This window comes from Dasypus novemcinctus, chromosome 2, assembly GCF_030445035.2.
Source record: "Dasypus novemcinctus isolate mDasNov1 chromosome 2, mDasNov1.1.hap2, whole genome shotgun sequence".
Classification (NCBI taxonomy): Eukaryota; Metazoa; Chordata; class Mammalia; order Cingulata; family Dasypodidae; genus Dasypus; species Dasypus novemcinctus.
This window is the reverse complement of record NC_080674.1, coordinates 61,618,675-61,631,962: the sequence shown is the minus strand read 5'-3', so window position 1 is coordinate 61,631,962 and position 13,288 is coordinate 61,618,675. Positions and strand designations below refer to the sequence as shown.

The following is a 13,288-nucleotide window of genomic DNA, read 5'->3' as shown; positions in this document are numbered from 1 at the left end:
ATGAAGAAAACCTTTTAAAAAATGATCGAAGTAAATAATGCATTTACAAAAATACCTTTGACTGTGAATGGATTAAAATCCCCAACCAAAAGACACAGGCTGAGAGAATGGATAAAAAAACATGAGCCATCCAAATGCTGCTTAAAAGAAACTCACCTTAGACCCAGGGACACAAACTGGCTGAAAGTGAAAAGCTGGAAACAGATACTCCACGTGAATAGTAACCAAAAAAGGGCAGGGGATGCTAGACTAATATTGGACAAAACAGAGTGTAAATGCAAAAAAGTTATAAGAGATACAGAAGGACATTATATATTAACAAAAGGGACAATCTACCAGGAAGATGTAACAATCATAAGTATCTATGCACCAAACAAGGGTGCCCCAAAATACATGAGACAAACTCTGGCAAAACTGAAGGGAGAAACAGACATCTCTACAATAATCATTGGAGACTTCAACACCCCACTCACATCATTAGATAGAACAACTAGACAGAAGATCAACAAGGAAACAGAGAACTTGAACAATATGATAAAGGAGTTAGACCTGACAGGCATATACAGAACACTGCATCCAAACTCGGGGGGTTATACCCTCTTCTCAAGTGCCCATGGATCTTTCTCGAGGACAGACCATATGTTAGGGCACAATGCAGCTCTCAATAAATATAAAAATATTGAAATTATACAGAGCACCTTCTCAATCATAATGGAATGAAACTGGAAATCAATAGGAAAAAAGTAAATTCACAATTTTTAGAGACTAAACACCATATTCCTAAATTATCAGTGGGTCAAAGAAGAAATTGGAAGTGAAATCAGTAAATATATTGAGACAAGTGAAAACAAGAACACAACTTATCAAAACTTATGGGATACAGCAAAGGCAGTCTTGAGAAGCGAATTTATAGCCCTCAACACCTATATGAAAAAAGAAGAAGGAGCTAAACTCAAAGATTTAACTGAACAACTATAGAAACTAGAAGAAGAACAGCAAACCAATCCTAATGCAAGCAGAAGGAAAGAAATAAAAAGACTAGAGCAGAAATAAATGAAATGAAGAACAAAAAAATGAGAAAATCAACAAAACCAAAAGCTGGTTCTTTGAGAAGATCAATAAAATTGACAAACCGCTAGCTAGACTAACAAAGAAAAAAAAGAGAGAAGATGCAAATAAATACTATCAGAAATGAAAGGGGGGAAGTTATGACTGACCTCATAGAAATGAAAAGGATCGTAAGAAGATATTATGAGAACCTGTATGCTAACAATCAAGACAACCTAGATGAAATGGACAAATTCCTAGAAATACACAAACAACCTACACTGATGCTACAAGAAATACAAGAACTTAACAAACCAAACATTTAAAGAGATTGAATCCATCATCAAAAAACTCCCAGCAAAGAAAAGTCTAGGACCAGATCGCTTCACAGGTAAATTCCACGAAGCATTACAAAAAGAATTTTCACCAATTCTCTTTCAACTTTTTCAAAACATTGAGGAAGAGGGAAAATTACCCAACACACTAAATGAAACCAACATCACCCTAATACAAAAGCCAGATAATGACACAAATAAAGAAAATTATACACCAACTCTCTAATGAATACAGATGCAAAAATTCTCAACAAAATACTTGCAAATATAAACCAACAGCATATCAAAAGACTTATACATCATGACCAAGTGTGATTTGATCCTGGTATGCAAGGCTGGTTTATCCTAAGAAAAGCACTCAGTGTAATACACCACATTAACAAATTGAAGGAAAAAAACCACATGATCATCTCAATCGATGCAGAAAAGGCATTCAACAAAATCCAACATCGTTTTCTGATAAGAACACTTCAAAAGCTAGGAATAGAAGGAAAATTCTTCAATATGATAAAAAGCATATATGAAAAACCCACAGCCAACATCGTACTCAATGGGGAAAGATTGAAAACTTTCCCTCTAAGATTGGGAACAAGACAAGGATGCCTACTATCACCATGTTATTCAGTATTTTAGTAGAAGTTCTAGCTAGGGCAATTACACAAGGAAAAAAAAATTAAAGTCATCCATATAGAAAAAGAGAAAGTAAAACTCTCACTGTTTGCAGATGACATGATCCCTCACTTAGAAAATTCTGAAGCATTCATGACAAAGATATTTGAGCTAATAAATGAGCTCAGCAAAGTGGCAGGATATAAGATCAACATGCAAAAACCAGTAATTATTTTTGTATACTAGTTACTGAACAATTTGAGGAGGAAATCAGGGGGAAAATTCCATTTACTATAGCAACAAAAAGACTCAAATACCTAGGAATTAATTTAACTAAAGAAGTAACAAGACCTATATGCAGAAAACTACAAAAGAATGCTAAAAGAAATTTTTAAAAAGACCTAAACAAATGGAAAGACATCCATACTCATGAATTGGAAGAACAAATATCATGAAGATGTCAATCTTACCCAAACTGATTTATAGATTCAGTGCAATACCAATCAAAATTCCAACAGCCTACTTTACAGAATTAGAAAAGGCAATTACCAAACTCAATTGGAAAGTGCACTCGAATAGCCAAAAACATTCTTAAAAAAGAGGAGCAACGGGGGGGAATTTCACTGCCTGACTTTGAAACATATTACAAAGCTACAGTGGTTAAAACAGCATGGTACTGGTATAAACATAGACACATCAATCAGTAGAATAGAATTTAGAGTCCAGAAATAAACCCTCACCTATATGGTCAACTGTTTTTTGACAAACCTACCAAGTCCATGTTAGTGGGACAAAACAGTTTCTTCAACAAATGATGCTAGAACTGGATATCTATAACCAAACAAATGAAAGAGGACCCCTATCTCACTCCCTATTTAAGAATCAACTCAAAACAGATCAAAGACCTAAATATAAAGCCAGCAACATAAAACTACTAGAAGAAAATACAGGGAAACATCTTCAAGACCTTGTAGTAGGTGGTGGTTTCTTGGACCTTACACCCAAAGCACATGTTACAAAAGGAAAAATAGATAAACGGGACCTCCTCAAAATTAAACACTTTTGCACCTCACAGGCCTTTGTCAAAAGGGTGAAAAGGCAGCTGACTCAATAGGAGAAAATATTTGGAAATCAGATGTCCAATAAGGGTTTACTATCCAGGATATATAAAGAGATGTTATAACTCAACAATAAAAAGACAAACAACCCATTTTAAAAATGGGCAAAAAACTTGAATAGACATTTGTCCAAAGAAGAAATACAAATGGCAAAAAAGCACATGAAAAAAATGCAAATCAAACAATGAGATATAATTTGACACCTATCAGAATGGCCACTATTAAAAAGACAGAGAACTAAAAGTGTTGGAGAGGATGTGGAGAAATAGGAACACTTATTCAACTTTGGTGGAAATGCAGAATGGTACAGCCACTGTGGAGGACTATTTGGCAGATTCTAAAGAAGTTGAATATAGACTTGCCATGTGACTCTACAATACCACTACAGAGTATAAGAACTGAAAACAGTTACAAAAACAGACATGTGCACATTGATGCTCATAGCAGCATTATTCATGATTGCCAAAAGTTAGAAACAACCCGGGTGTCCATCAACTGATGAATGGATAAACAAACTGGGGTGTATTCCCACAAGATGGAATATTATGCAGCTATCAGAAGAAATGAAGTTGTAAAGCATATGTCAGCATGGATGAATTTGGAGGGCATTATGTTGAGGGAAGCAAGCCAGACACAAAAGGACAAATAATCTATGATTGCATTACTATGACCCAAATATATTGTATAATATATTGTATGATTCAAAAGAATTTTTATATGTATCCAGTACATTTAATTGAGAAATTTATGTTTTTATTCAATCGTATTTTTTCTTTTTAAACTGTTTATATTTTCAATTATTAAATGCACAAAACAGTTAAGAAAAAAGTTTACAATTATGATTTTGTATGACGTAAAAGTATTTGCAAGTAAGTTGCTCTTTTTTCTACATATCTCTAAATGGAAGACATGTTTTAGCTAAAACTGTAAAACATTTTAGAAATATCCTATCAACTTGATATCTACAGTGATGTTTATATTGTACTCTCTAACAGCTCAAGGCAGAATTTTACTTACTGCTGGAAAAATTAAATGCATGATTTAAAAATTTTTTGGTCAGTTCTTCAAAATATAATTGCCACTTATATCATTGTGCATTACTGACCAGAAATAATCAACTGTCATTTTTACATCCTTGTCCTAAAAGTCAGCAGTTTATATAAGAGTACGACAGTGTTTACTTGGAGAAAAACAGTACATTCAGTTATCTTAGCGAAAAGATACCTCCCTCAAATCAACTCAATGAAAAAAATATTTAGGAACTGTAACATAAAAATTTTTGAAACAATGCTGCTACCTGGTGGACAAATCTGGAAATGTCAATATTTCCCAAATTCTCAAGAATGAATACCACATTCAAAAAGCTGTATTTGGCCACTCACCCTGCAGTCTGCCCATGGTCCATGCTTTGGACTGTGCACTTTTCTCATTTTCTTGTTTCTTAATAAACTCTTTACTCCCTTGCCTACCCTAAAAAAGGGGGTGGGAGAGCACTGAGTATATAGGAACCCCCTATATTTTCCTTGTGACTTCTGTAACATAAAGGTTCTTTGAAGAAGGAAAAAAAATAAGGCAATAGGGAAATATACGAAAGAAATTATCAGCGTGATTACAGGACAACAGATCTTACAGTGATGAAAGACACAATGGCTAAAAATTTTTTATATTATTTCAAATTTTTATTATTTTTATATTTTATTTTTAAAGCTATTATTATTTCATTTTCTTAATAATTTTGATTATTTTGTTGGCTTCATTTTTGGAGAGGTTTTGGATCACAGAAGGGTCACAATTGTGGCAGGGGAGGATCACTGGTGCAGGTTGTTGGTGATGGGAGGATGTGTGGGAACAGGTACACCTGGGGCATGCCTCTAAGGCATAAGAATATGGTCAAGTGTTCAAAGGGCATTGTCTCAGTGGGTGGAGGTCCACACAATAACCAAAAGATTATTGAAATCCCATCCTAGGTAGTCCTGTTACAGTCTCTAATAGAACGGCAAGAATTCCCAAGGTACAAGGTCAATGCCTAGTGAAGGAAGAAAGACCATGATGCCAGGCCCTTGTGAAATTGAAACGTGGGCTAGTATTATATATTGCCTAAGAGTTACCTTCTAAAAGCCTCCATGTTGCTTAAATGTGGCCTCCCTCTAAGTCAAACTCAGCATATAAACACACTACCTTCCCTCTCCGTACCCCCAGGATAGGACATGACTACCAGGGATAAGCCTCTCTGGCACTAAGGGATTATTACCAAACACCAACTAGCAATGCATCCAGAAAAAGACCTTGACCAAAAGGGGGAAATATTAAATACACATTAGTTTTCATGGCTAAAAATTTCAAGTGAGTCAGGAGGTCATTCCAGAGGTTATGCTTATACACCTCTCAGCAGGACCCCACTGACTGCCACAGTAAACAGTGCCTTAAACAGTGGGGCTCCTGAAGGCTCTAGAGACATCCAGACACTATAAGCAGGAGAGACAAGCTCAGGAATTAGGCACCCTGTCAGTGGGCCTTGCTGTGGAATTTATGCTCCCCAGTGTAACAGTTAGACTCATTTATAGTTTCCCTACACATGGCTCTTCTGCCCCTTTTATTTGAACCTATAATCAGTAATACATTTATTAAATATATGTCCCAGAGACTTAAATCTTTGGTCCATTCATATGCCAGCTGAACCCTGAATCTCAGCACAGTTGCAACACCTACTCTCCAATTCATTGGACTCATCCAGGACAATTTACAAGGAGATGATGATGAACAATGTCCATCCCAAGAAACAGAGTGTCTGCAACTGCAAACAAGATAGTTTCATCCATCTGCCACATGGAATCTAAGACTGCTCTCAATTGGAAACAGAGTGGGCATCACCATCCCCAAATCCTCAAGATTGGGAAATGAACAATGGAATAAAGTAGACTTATTAATAATCTATTATACTTATTATCCTAGCAATGGAAGAACTTTTAACATTGATATAAAGGTTCTGAGGGGAGAGAGGAGAAGAATAGGTGTAATATGGGGGCATTTACAGGATTGGAATTGTCCTGCATGACATTGCAATGACAGACATAAGCCATTAAACATTTTGTCATAACCTACAAAATTGTGCAGGATAGAGTGCAATGTGTAGTGTAAACTATAGACCACAGTTAGTAGCAATGATTCAGTATGTGTTCATCAATTTTAACAAATGTATCATACTAATGAAAGTGTGGGAGGAGGAGGGGGTACAGCATATGGGAATTTCCTATATTTTTTATATAACATGCAATCTAAAGCTTTTTAAAAAAAATTTTTAATGGAAAAAAGTCTATATCATAACCTTTAAATTACCCATTGAAACAAGACAGCTTATTAATTTTACCATTTGATTTGTTCTAATTCTTAAAAACTACTTCTTAATTGACTATTAATTACATATTTGTGGTATACTTAAAATACTAAATACAAAGAGGCTGAGGTGACACCATCTAAAACAGTGTAGCTTCATCTGCACAGAACAGTGGACAATATTGGTTTTAATTATTAGATGATGATCTATTCATCCTGGAAGGAAAAAATAAGTTTATCCTAAGAGAAGTTTGATGTTAGCAATGAAACTACCTTTAGAAGGACACATTAAGCTAAGTCCAAACCTCGATAACATTAGAAGAGTTATGATACCCTGGGGAAAATAGTATTATTTCTAATGAGACTATTTTAATCCGTGAAGAACAATTTGGTGCATTTATTGTAACAAAATAAGAAAGACAGTCACTGATTCATGTTTACCTCATTTATTGCCTCAAATCCTTTTGAATTTTTTATAGAATCCAAAAATAAGGGTGGGGGTGGGTGCACGGGTAACTGATGGGTTGAAGTAGGATAGACCCCAGAAAATCATGTTCTTAAAACTAATCCATTCCTGTGGCTTTGAACTTACTATGGGTGGCCTTCGATTAGCTAATTTTAATTAAGGTGTGGCTCAGGGTGGGTCTCAATGTTCTTACTGGAATCCTTTATAAATGGGGTGAACAGGGAGAGAAACACACAGAAACAGAGAGAAAGCCATTGAACCAAGACGCTGAAAGCAATAAAGCCAGGGAGATAAGGGAGAGACCTGCAGCCACCATGAACTGCCTTGCCATGGGACAGAAAAGTCCAGATCACTGGAGGCCGTTCTTTGGGGAGAAAGGATTGCCTAATTATGCCCTGACATGCACTTTTTTATGGTCTCATAATTGTAAGCTTATAAACTAATAAATCCCCATTGTAAACACCAACTCACTTCTGGTACAGTGCCTTCAGCTGCTTAGCAAACTAAAACAGTAACTTTTTAACAGATAAAGATACCATCAAAAGGCCAATAGGTCTGAAGTACACAAAACAGATATATTTTACATAGAATATTACTCAGTATTTGTCACATGAGAAAATTAATGAATAATACAGCATGAGAAAGAAGGTAAACTCAGTAGTGCTGACTGGCCTGTGAATCAGCACAGCCAGACCGGCCAGCCTGGAATGATTCTCTACGGGTTTTCCCAAAAACAAAAGTCCTTAGAAACCCCAAGCTTGGAGCAAGCAGCAGGACTGAGAGCAAGGAGCAAATGGTGGGGGTCAAGTCAAATGACTTTGAAAATGTCACCAGTACTCCCATAGGGAGTCCTAGTTGTCACCTAATGTGAACAGCTTGTAAGATGTCACAAATAAGGTAAAATACATCAAACCATGTGACAAGTTACAATAAATTTAAAAGATTTAAATCATATAAAAGATATTCTCTATTATGGAATTAAACTAGAAATCAATAACATAAAGATATCTGAAAATTTCCCAAGTATTTAGAAAGTAAAGAAAATATTTACAGATAATACAAAGGTCAAAGAAAAAGTTAAAAAAGGGAATTTGAAAATATTTTAATTGCATGAAAATGGAAAAAAATAATATATAAAATTTTGTGAAATATGATTAAAACAGTGCTTATAAGAAATTTACAGCATTAATAACTTAAAAAGGGCTAAATATGACCTCAGCTTCTACCTTAAGATACTAAAAGCACACAAACACACAAAAACACACATAAAACAAAATGAAAGCAGAAGAAAAGAAACAATGAAGATATAAGCAAAGAACAAGAAAACTGTTTCTAAAGGAAAAATCTTACAGAGAAAGTTAATGAAATCCAAAACAGTTATGTGAAAAGATCAATATAGTTAACAAACCACTCTTAAGACAGATCAAGAAAAAAAGGGAGCAGGTACAAATTACCAATTTCAAGAATGAAAGAGACATCACTATACATCTCACACATATTAGAAGGAAAATGAAATGATATTGTGGCCAACTTCATGCTCATAAATTCAACAGTTTAGGTAAAATGGGCAAATTCTTTGAAAGACAAAAACTCAAGAAAAAATAGTTAATCCGAGTAGTCTTATAACTATTAAATATATTAAATTTGTGGTTAAAATCTTCCAAGAAAATTCCAGTCCAGATGACTTCACTGGCAAATTATACCAAACATTTAAGGAATAAATAATTCAAATATTTGGAAACTCTTCAAAAAAAATACAAGAGAAGGAACATATTCCAACTCACTCTATATAAGGCCAACATGACCTTGATACCACACCCAGATAAAGCTATTACAGGAAACTACAGACCAAGATTTCCAAGTACATAAACTCAAAAATCCTCAACAATATGTTAGCACACTTAATACAACAATACATAAAGAGGATAATATGTCATAACCAACTGAAATTTATCCCATAAATGCAAGGTTGGTATGACATTAAAAACCAATTCAGGGGAGTGAAGGCAGCTCAAGCCATTGGATGCCTCCCTCCCACATGGGAGGTCCTAGGTTCATTTCCCAGCGCCTCCTAAAAAGAAGATGAGCATAAAACAAGCAGACAGCAAGCACAAGTGCAAAACAACAGGGGGGGGGCGGGATAAATAAATAAAATAAATCATTAAAAAAAATCAGGGAGCAAATGTGGCTCGAGAAGTTGAGTACCCACCTCCCACATAGGAGCTCATAGGTTTGGTTTCCCATGCCTCCTTGAAAAAAAAACAACAAGCAAAACAAATGATAAAACCTACTCAGGGAAGTTGATGTGGCTCAGTGGTTGAGCACTGGCTTCCCACATATGAGGTCCCAAGTTTAATGCCCAGCCCTTTGTACCTTAGGGGGAAAAAATCAGTGTAATTTACCATATGAACATTTCAATAGATACAAATAAAGCATTTGAAAAAATTCCACAATTCATGAAAAAAATTCTCAGCAGACTAGAAATAGAAGGCGACTTTGTTAACATTATAAAGGGCCTCTACAAAAAACTTACAGCTAACATCATACTTAATAAAGAAAAAATGAAATGCTTTCTTCCCAAGATAAGGAACAAGGCAAAGATATATACTCTCACCACTCCTATTCAACATTGTACCAGAGGTCCTATACTGTGCAATTGGGAAAGAAAAAGAAATAAAAAGCAGATTGGAAAGATAAAAATAAATTTGCCTCTATCCATAATTGACATAATTACCTATTTAAAATATCCCAAGGAAACTATAAAAAAATCTACTAGAACTAGTGAATAAAATAGTTTGCAGATACATGGTCAATATAGAAAAATCAATTGCATTTCTATTTATTAGCAATTAAAGAACTGGAAACTGACATTTTAAAAAGCATAATTTACAATAATACTATAAAATATAAAATACTTCAGAATAATTTGAAAAAATATGTGCATGATCTCTACCCAAATCATTGATGAAAGAAATCAAAGAACTAAATAAAAGCTCTCCAAAACTTGATTCAAATTTATTTCGACATTAAACTCATTCTTTTTTTAAGATTTATTTTTATTTATTCATTCCCCACCCCCTTCATTGTTTAAGCTCATCAACTGTCTGCTCATCATCTCTTTAGAAGGCACCAGGAATCGAACCCAGGGCCTCCCATGTGGGAGAGAGGCACTCTATTGCTTGAGCCACCTCAGCTCCCTTAAACTCATTCTCTTAAATGCTGCATTATCCTGTTTCTCTTTCTTAAGTAGCAGAAGTTTCTTTTAAGGCTAAGTAGGTATTGTTAATTACATTTTACAGAGTAAGCTAGAATCCATATGACCCAGCAATCATTTACTCAAGGGAAATGAAAACTTTTGTTCATATCAACCTCATATCTGAGTGGTTTTTTCCCAGCTCTATTATAATCACCCTAAACTGGAAACAACCCAATGTCCTTCTACACATAAATCAACAAATTGTAGTTCATCCATAAAATGGAATACTAGCCAGCATTAAAAAGAACCAAACTACTGGTAAGTTCAACAACTTCAATGAATCTCAAACGCATTATGCTATGTGGAAGAAACCAGTCTCAAAAGGTACATATGGTATGATTCTATGTATGTGACATTTTCAAAAAGACAAAATTATAATGACAGAGAACAAATCAGTGGTTGCTGGAGTTAGGAATGGGGCAAGAGTGTGATCTATACAGAGAGTTATCACAAAGAAGTTTTGGGGGTGATACAACAGTTCTTATCCTGATTTGGGTGGCTGTTACAAGAATCTATACATGTGTTAAAGTTTATAGAACAGTACATTAATTAAAAAGTCAATTTCACTATATTTGAAAATAAAATTTTAAAAACCAACTTACTAATAACAAAAAGAAAATCTTTAAAAAAAAAACCCATGTCCACATAGAAGAGGTGGCATTGGAATGGGAAAAGTGGACATAGTGGACGAAGGGTATGGGGAAAGGCAGGAAGAGATGAGAGGTGGAGGCATCTTTGGGACATGGAGCTGCCCTGGATGGTACTTCAGAGGCAATCACCGGACATTGTAAATCCTCACAGGGCCCACTGGATGGAATGGAGGAGAGTATGGGCTATGATGTGAACCAATGTATATGAGGTGCAGAGGTGCCCAAAGATGTACTTACAAAATCCAATGGATGTGTCATGATGATGGGAACGAGTGTTGTTGGGGGGGGGAGAGGGGGGGTGGGGGGATGGGGTTGAATGGGACCTCACATATATATTTTTAATGTAATATTATTACAAAGTCAATAAAAAATAAAAAAATTAAAAAAAAAAAAAAAAAAAACCATGATATGATACCCACCTATTGGAGTGGCTAAAGTTTCAAAAACTGACCAGAAAAAATACTGATGAGGATGTGAAACAACTGGAACTCTCATATACTGCTGGTGGGAAAGTGAAATGCTACAACTATTCTGGAAGTTTCTTAACAAGTTAAATATGCATCTATAGTATGATCCAGCCATTCCACTTCCAGATATCGTATATGAATGCTCATAATTTATTTGTAATTGCCCAAAATTGGAAAAAAACCAAATGTCTATGAACAAGTAATGACAAATAGTAGTAAACCCACACAACGGATCAGCAATAAAAAAGAACAAACTATTGTTTATACATGGATAAATCTCATGTGCATTATGCTATATGAAATATGCCAGATTCAAAAGGCTGTATGCTGTATGGTTTCATTTATACAATATTATGAAAAAAGCAAAACTACAGGGACAGAAGACAGATCAGTGTCAAGGGCTGGGCTGGGGAAGAGATTAATTACTAAGGGGCAGGGGGAATTGGGAGGGGTGATGGACTATTTGTGCTGAGTTAAAAGACTGCATTCATATGTCAAAAACCATAAAACTACACATCAAAAAGGATGAATATTACCATATGGAAATTATACTTCAACTTAAAAAAACTTCAAGTTGACGTTTTGCATATTTTTTAATGTTACTGACAACTTATGGAAAAGAAACATAACCCTCCGCTTACAATTTGTCAAGGAAATACGTAGTCACCAAGCCTAAGATATTAAAATAAGTTACGGAAAAATACTTGACAAAATAAATTTGAGTTACAAAGCAAAGCATAGGGTACAATGTGTGGATTATGAAGAAGGAAGGATTAGTTCCCTTTGTTAGGAGTTGTGGAAAATGAATAGAACACAATTCTGGAAAGGGGTTAGTGCATCTCAGATGATGATAATTATGATGATGATGATTATCTCTAACTTTCAAGTGAGGATCCTGAGACTTGGGAAGGTCAAATACTTCGTCTGTGATCCCTCAACTGTTAAGTGTAGTGTCAGAACTGACATTGTAACCCAAGCCTGTCCGAGCCCGAAGCCTTAGATCTTTGGCACCGCGGTGACTGCACAGCACAGAAGAGGTTATGACAGCTGCTACATTGCGAGATTCCAATGGACAGAAACCTCTCCTAACTCTCAAAACAACCCGCTCTGCTACTTGTTGAATCCTACACAGAAATACCACAAATAAGAGCCATGCATCTTTAATTGATCAACGAGACCTTAGAAGGCAAACTCCTGGGAAAGAAAACGTGACGCCTTTTAAGGATCTCTTTTCCACACTGTCACGGTGCACGGACCTACTCCTGAGAGGTTTTGGTCGTGAGAGGTGACGCTTGGGGCCAGCGCTACAGCCAAGACTTCACTGAGAAAGGTAAACACCAAGAAAGAGGAAACCGTAGGCGCTGAAGATACGCCTCAATTTCACCACTCCCCCTTCGGTCGCAAGAGGAGCACAGGAGCAGGAAATGCCACTTTCGGTCAAAGATCTCCGGGGACTTGCCCTTGTCCACGTTACCCAGTGGCAAGGAGAAAAACTGAAGCGTCCTCTGCAGGCGCAGCTCGCGGCCCTGGGGGAAAGGGGTGTGTCTATGCACGCGTCGGCAGAAAACCACTCAACTAATGGAGCCCAGAGAAAGCCGGATAAACACGGCTCAGACTCCGGAACGAAGGGGGCGGGCGGGGTGAAAGAACACTGGATCTCCCCTCAGGTCGCTTTAGTTCACCGGACGCCCTCACTTTTCCTTATCTAGTGACCATGCAACTGCTGCCCTCGTTCTCGTCTCACCTCTCCAGTTCTTGTACTCCGAGATATAATAGTATTTGTTCCCGAACTGGTCCGTGCCCACGTGCTGCTTCACCTCCTTTGACAACGCTCTCCACAAGCGGCGTAACAGACTCTGAGACCAGCCCATGCTTTCCGGCCTGCTCCCAGCGTGGGTAGCACCAGAATCTGCAGTGCGGTCACAAGAGCTACTCGCTGCAGACCCCGCCTCCTACCTAAACTGAAGTAGTCAAACCGACTCCATTCCCGTAGCTTTCAAATAAAGG

At 36.5% G+C, this 13,288-nt stretch overlaps 1 protein-coding gene across 2 annotated transcripts in view; it reads right to left on the bottom strand.

Annotated features, from left to right (window-relative positions):
• Positions 1-13,265, bottom strand: part of NDUFAF2 (NADH:ubiquinone oxidoreductase complex assembly factor 2) — a 245,301-nt gene extending 232,036 nt beyond the window's left edge. For both annotated transcript variants that reach the window (XM_004458854.4, XM_058309246.1), the window contains exon 1: positions 13,026-13,265. In XM_004458854.4, coding sequence (XP_004458911.1) covers positions 13,026-13,152 — 127 coding nt within the window. In that variant the 5' untranslated portion in view covers positions 13,153-13,265. The remainder of the gene's footprint in view (positions 1-13,025) is intronic.
• Positions 13,266-13,288: the final 23 nt, after the last annotated feature.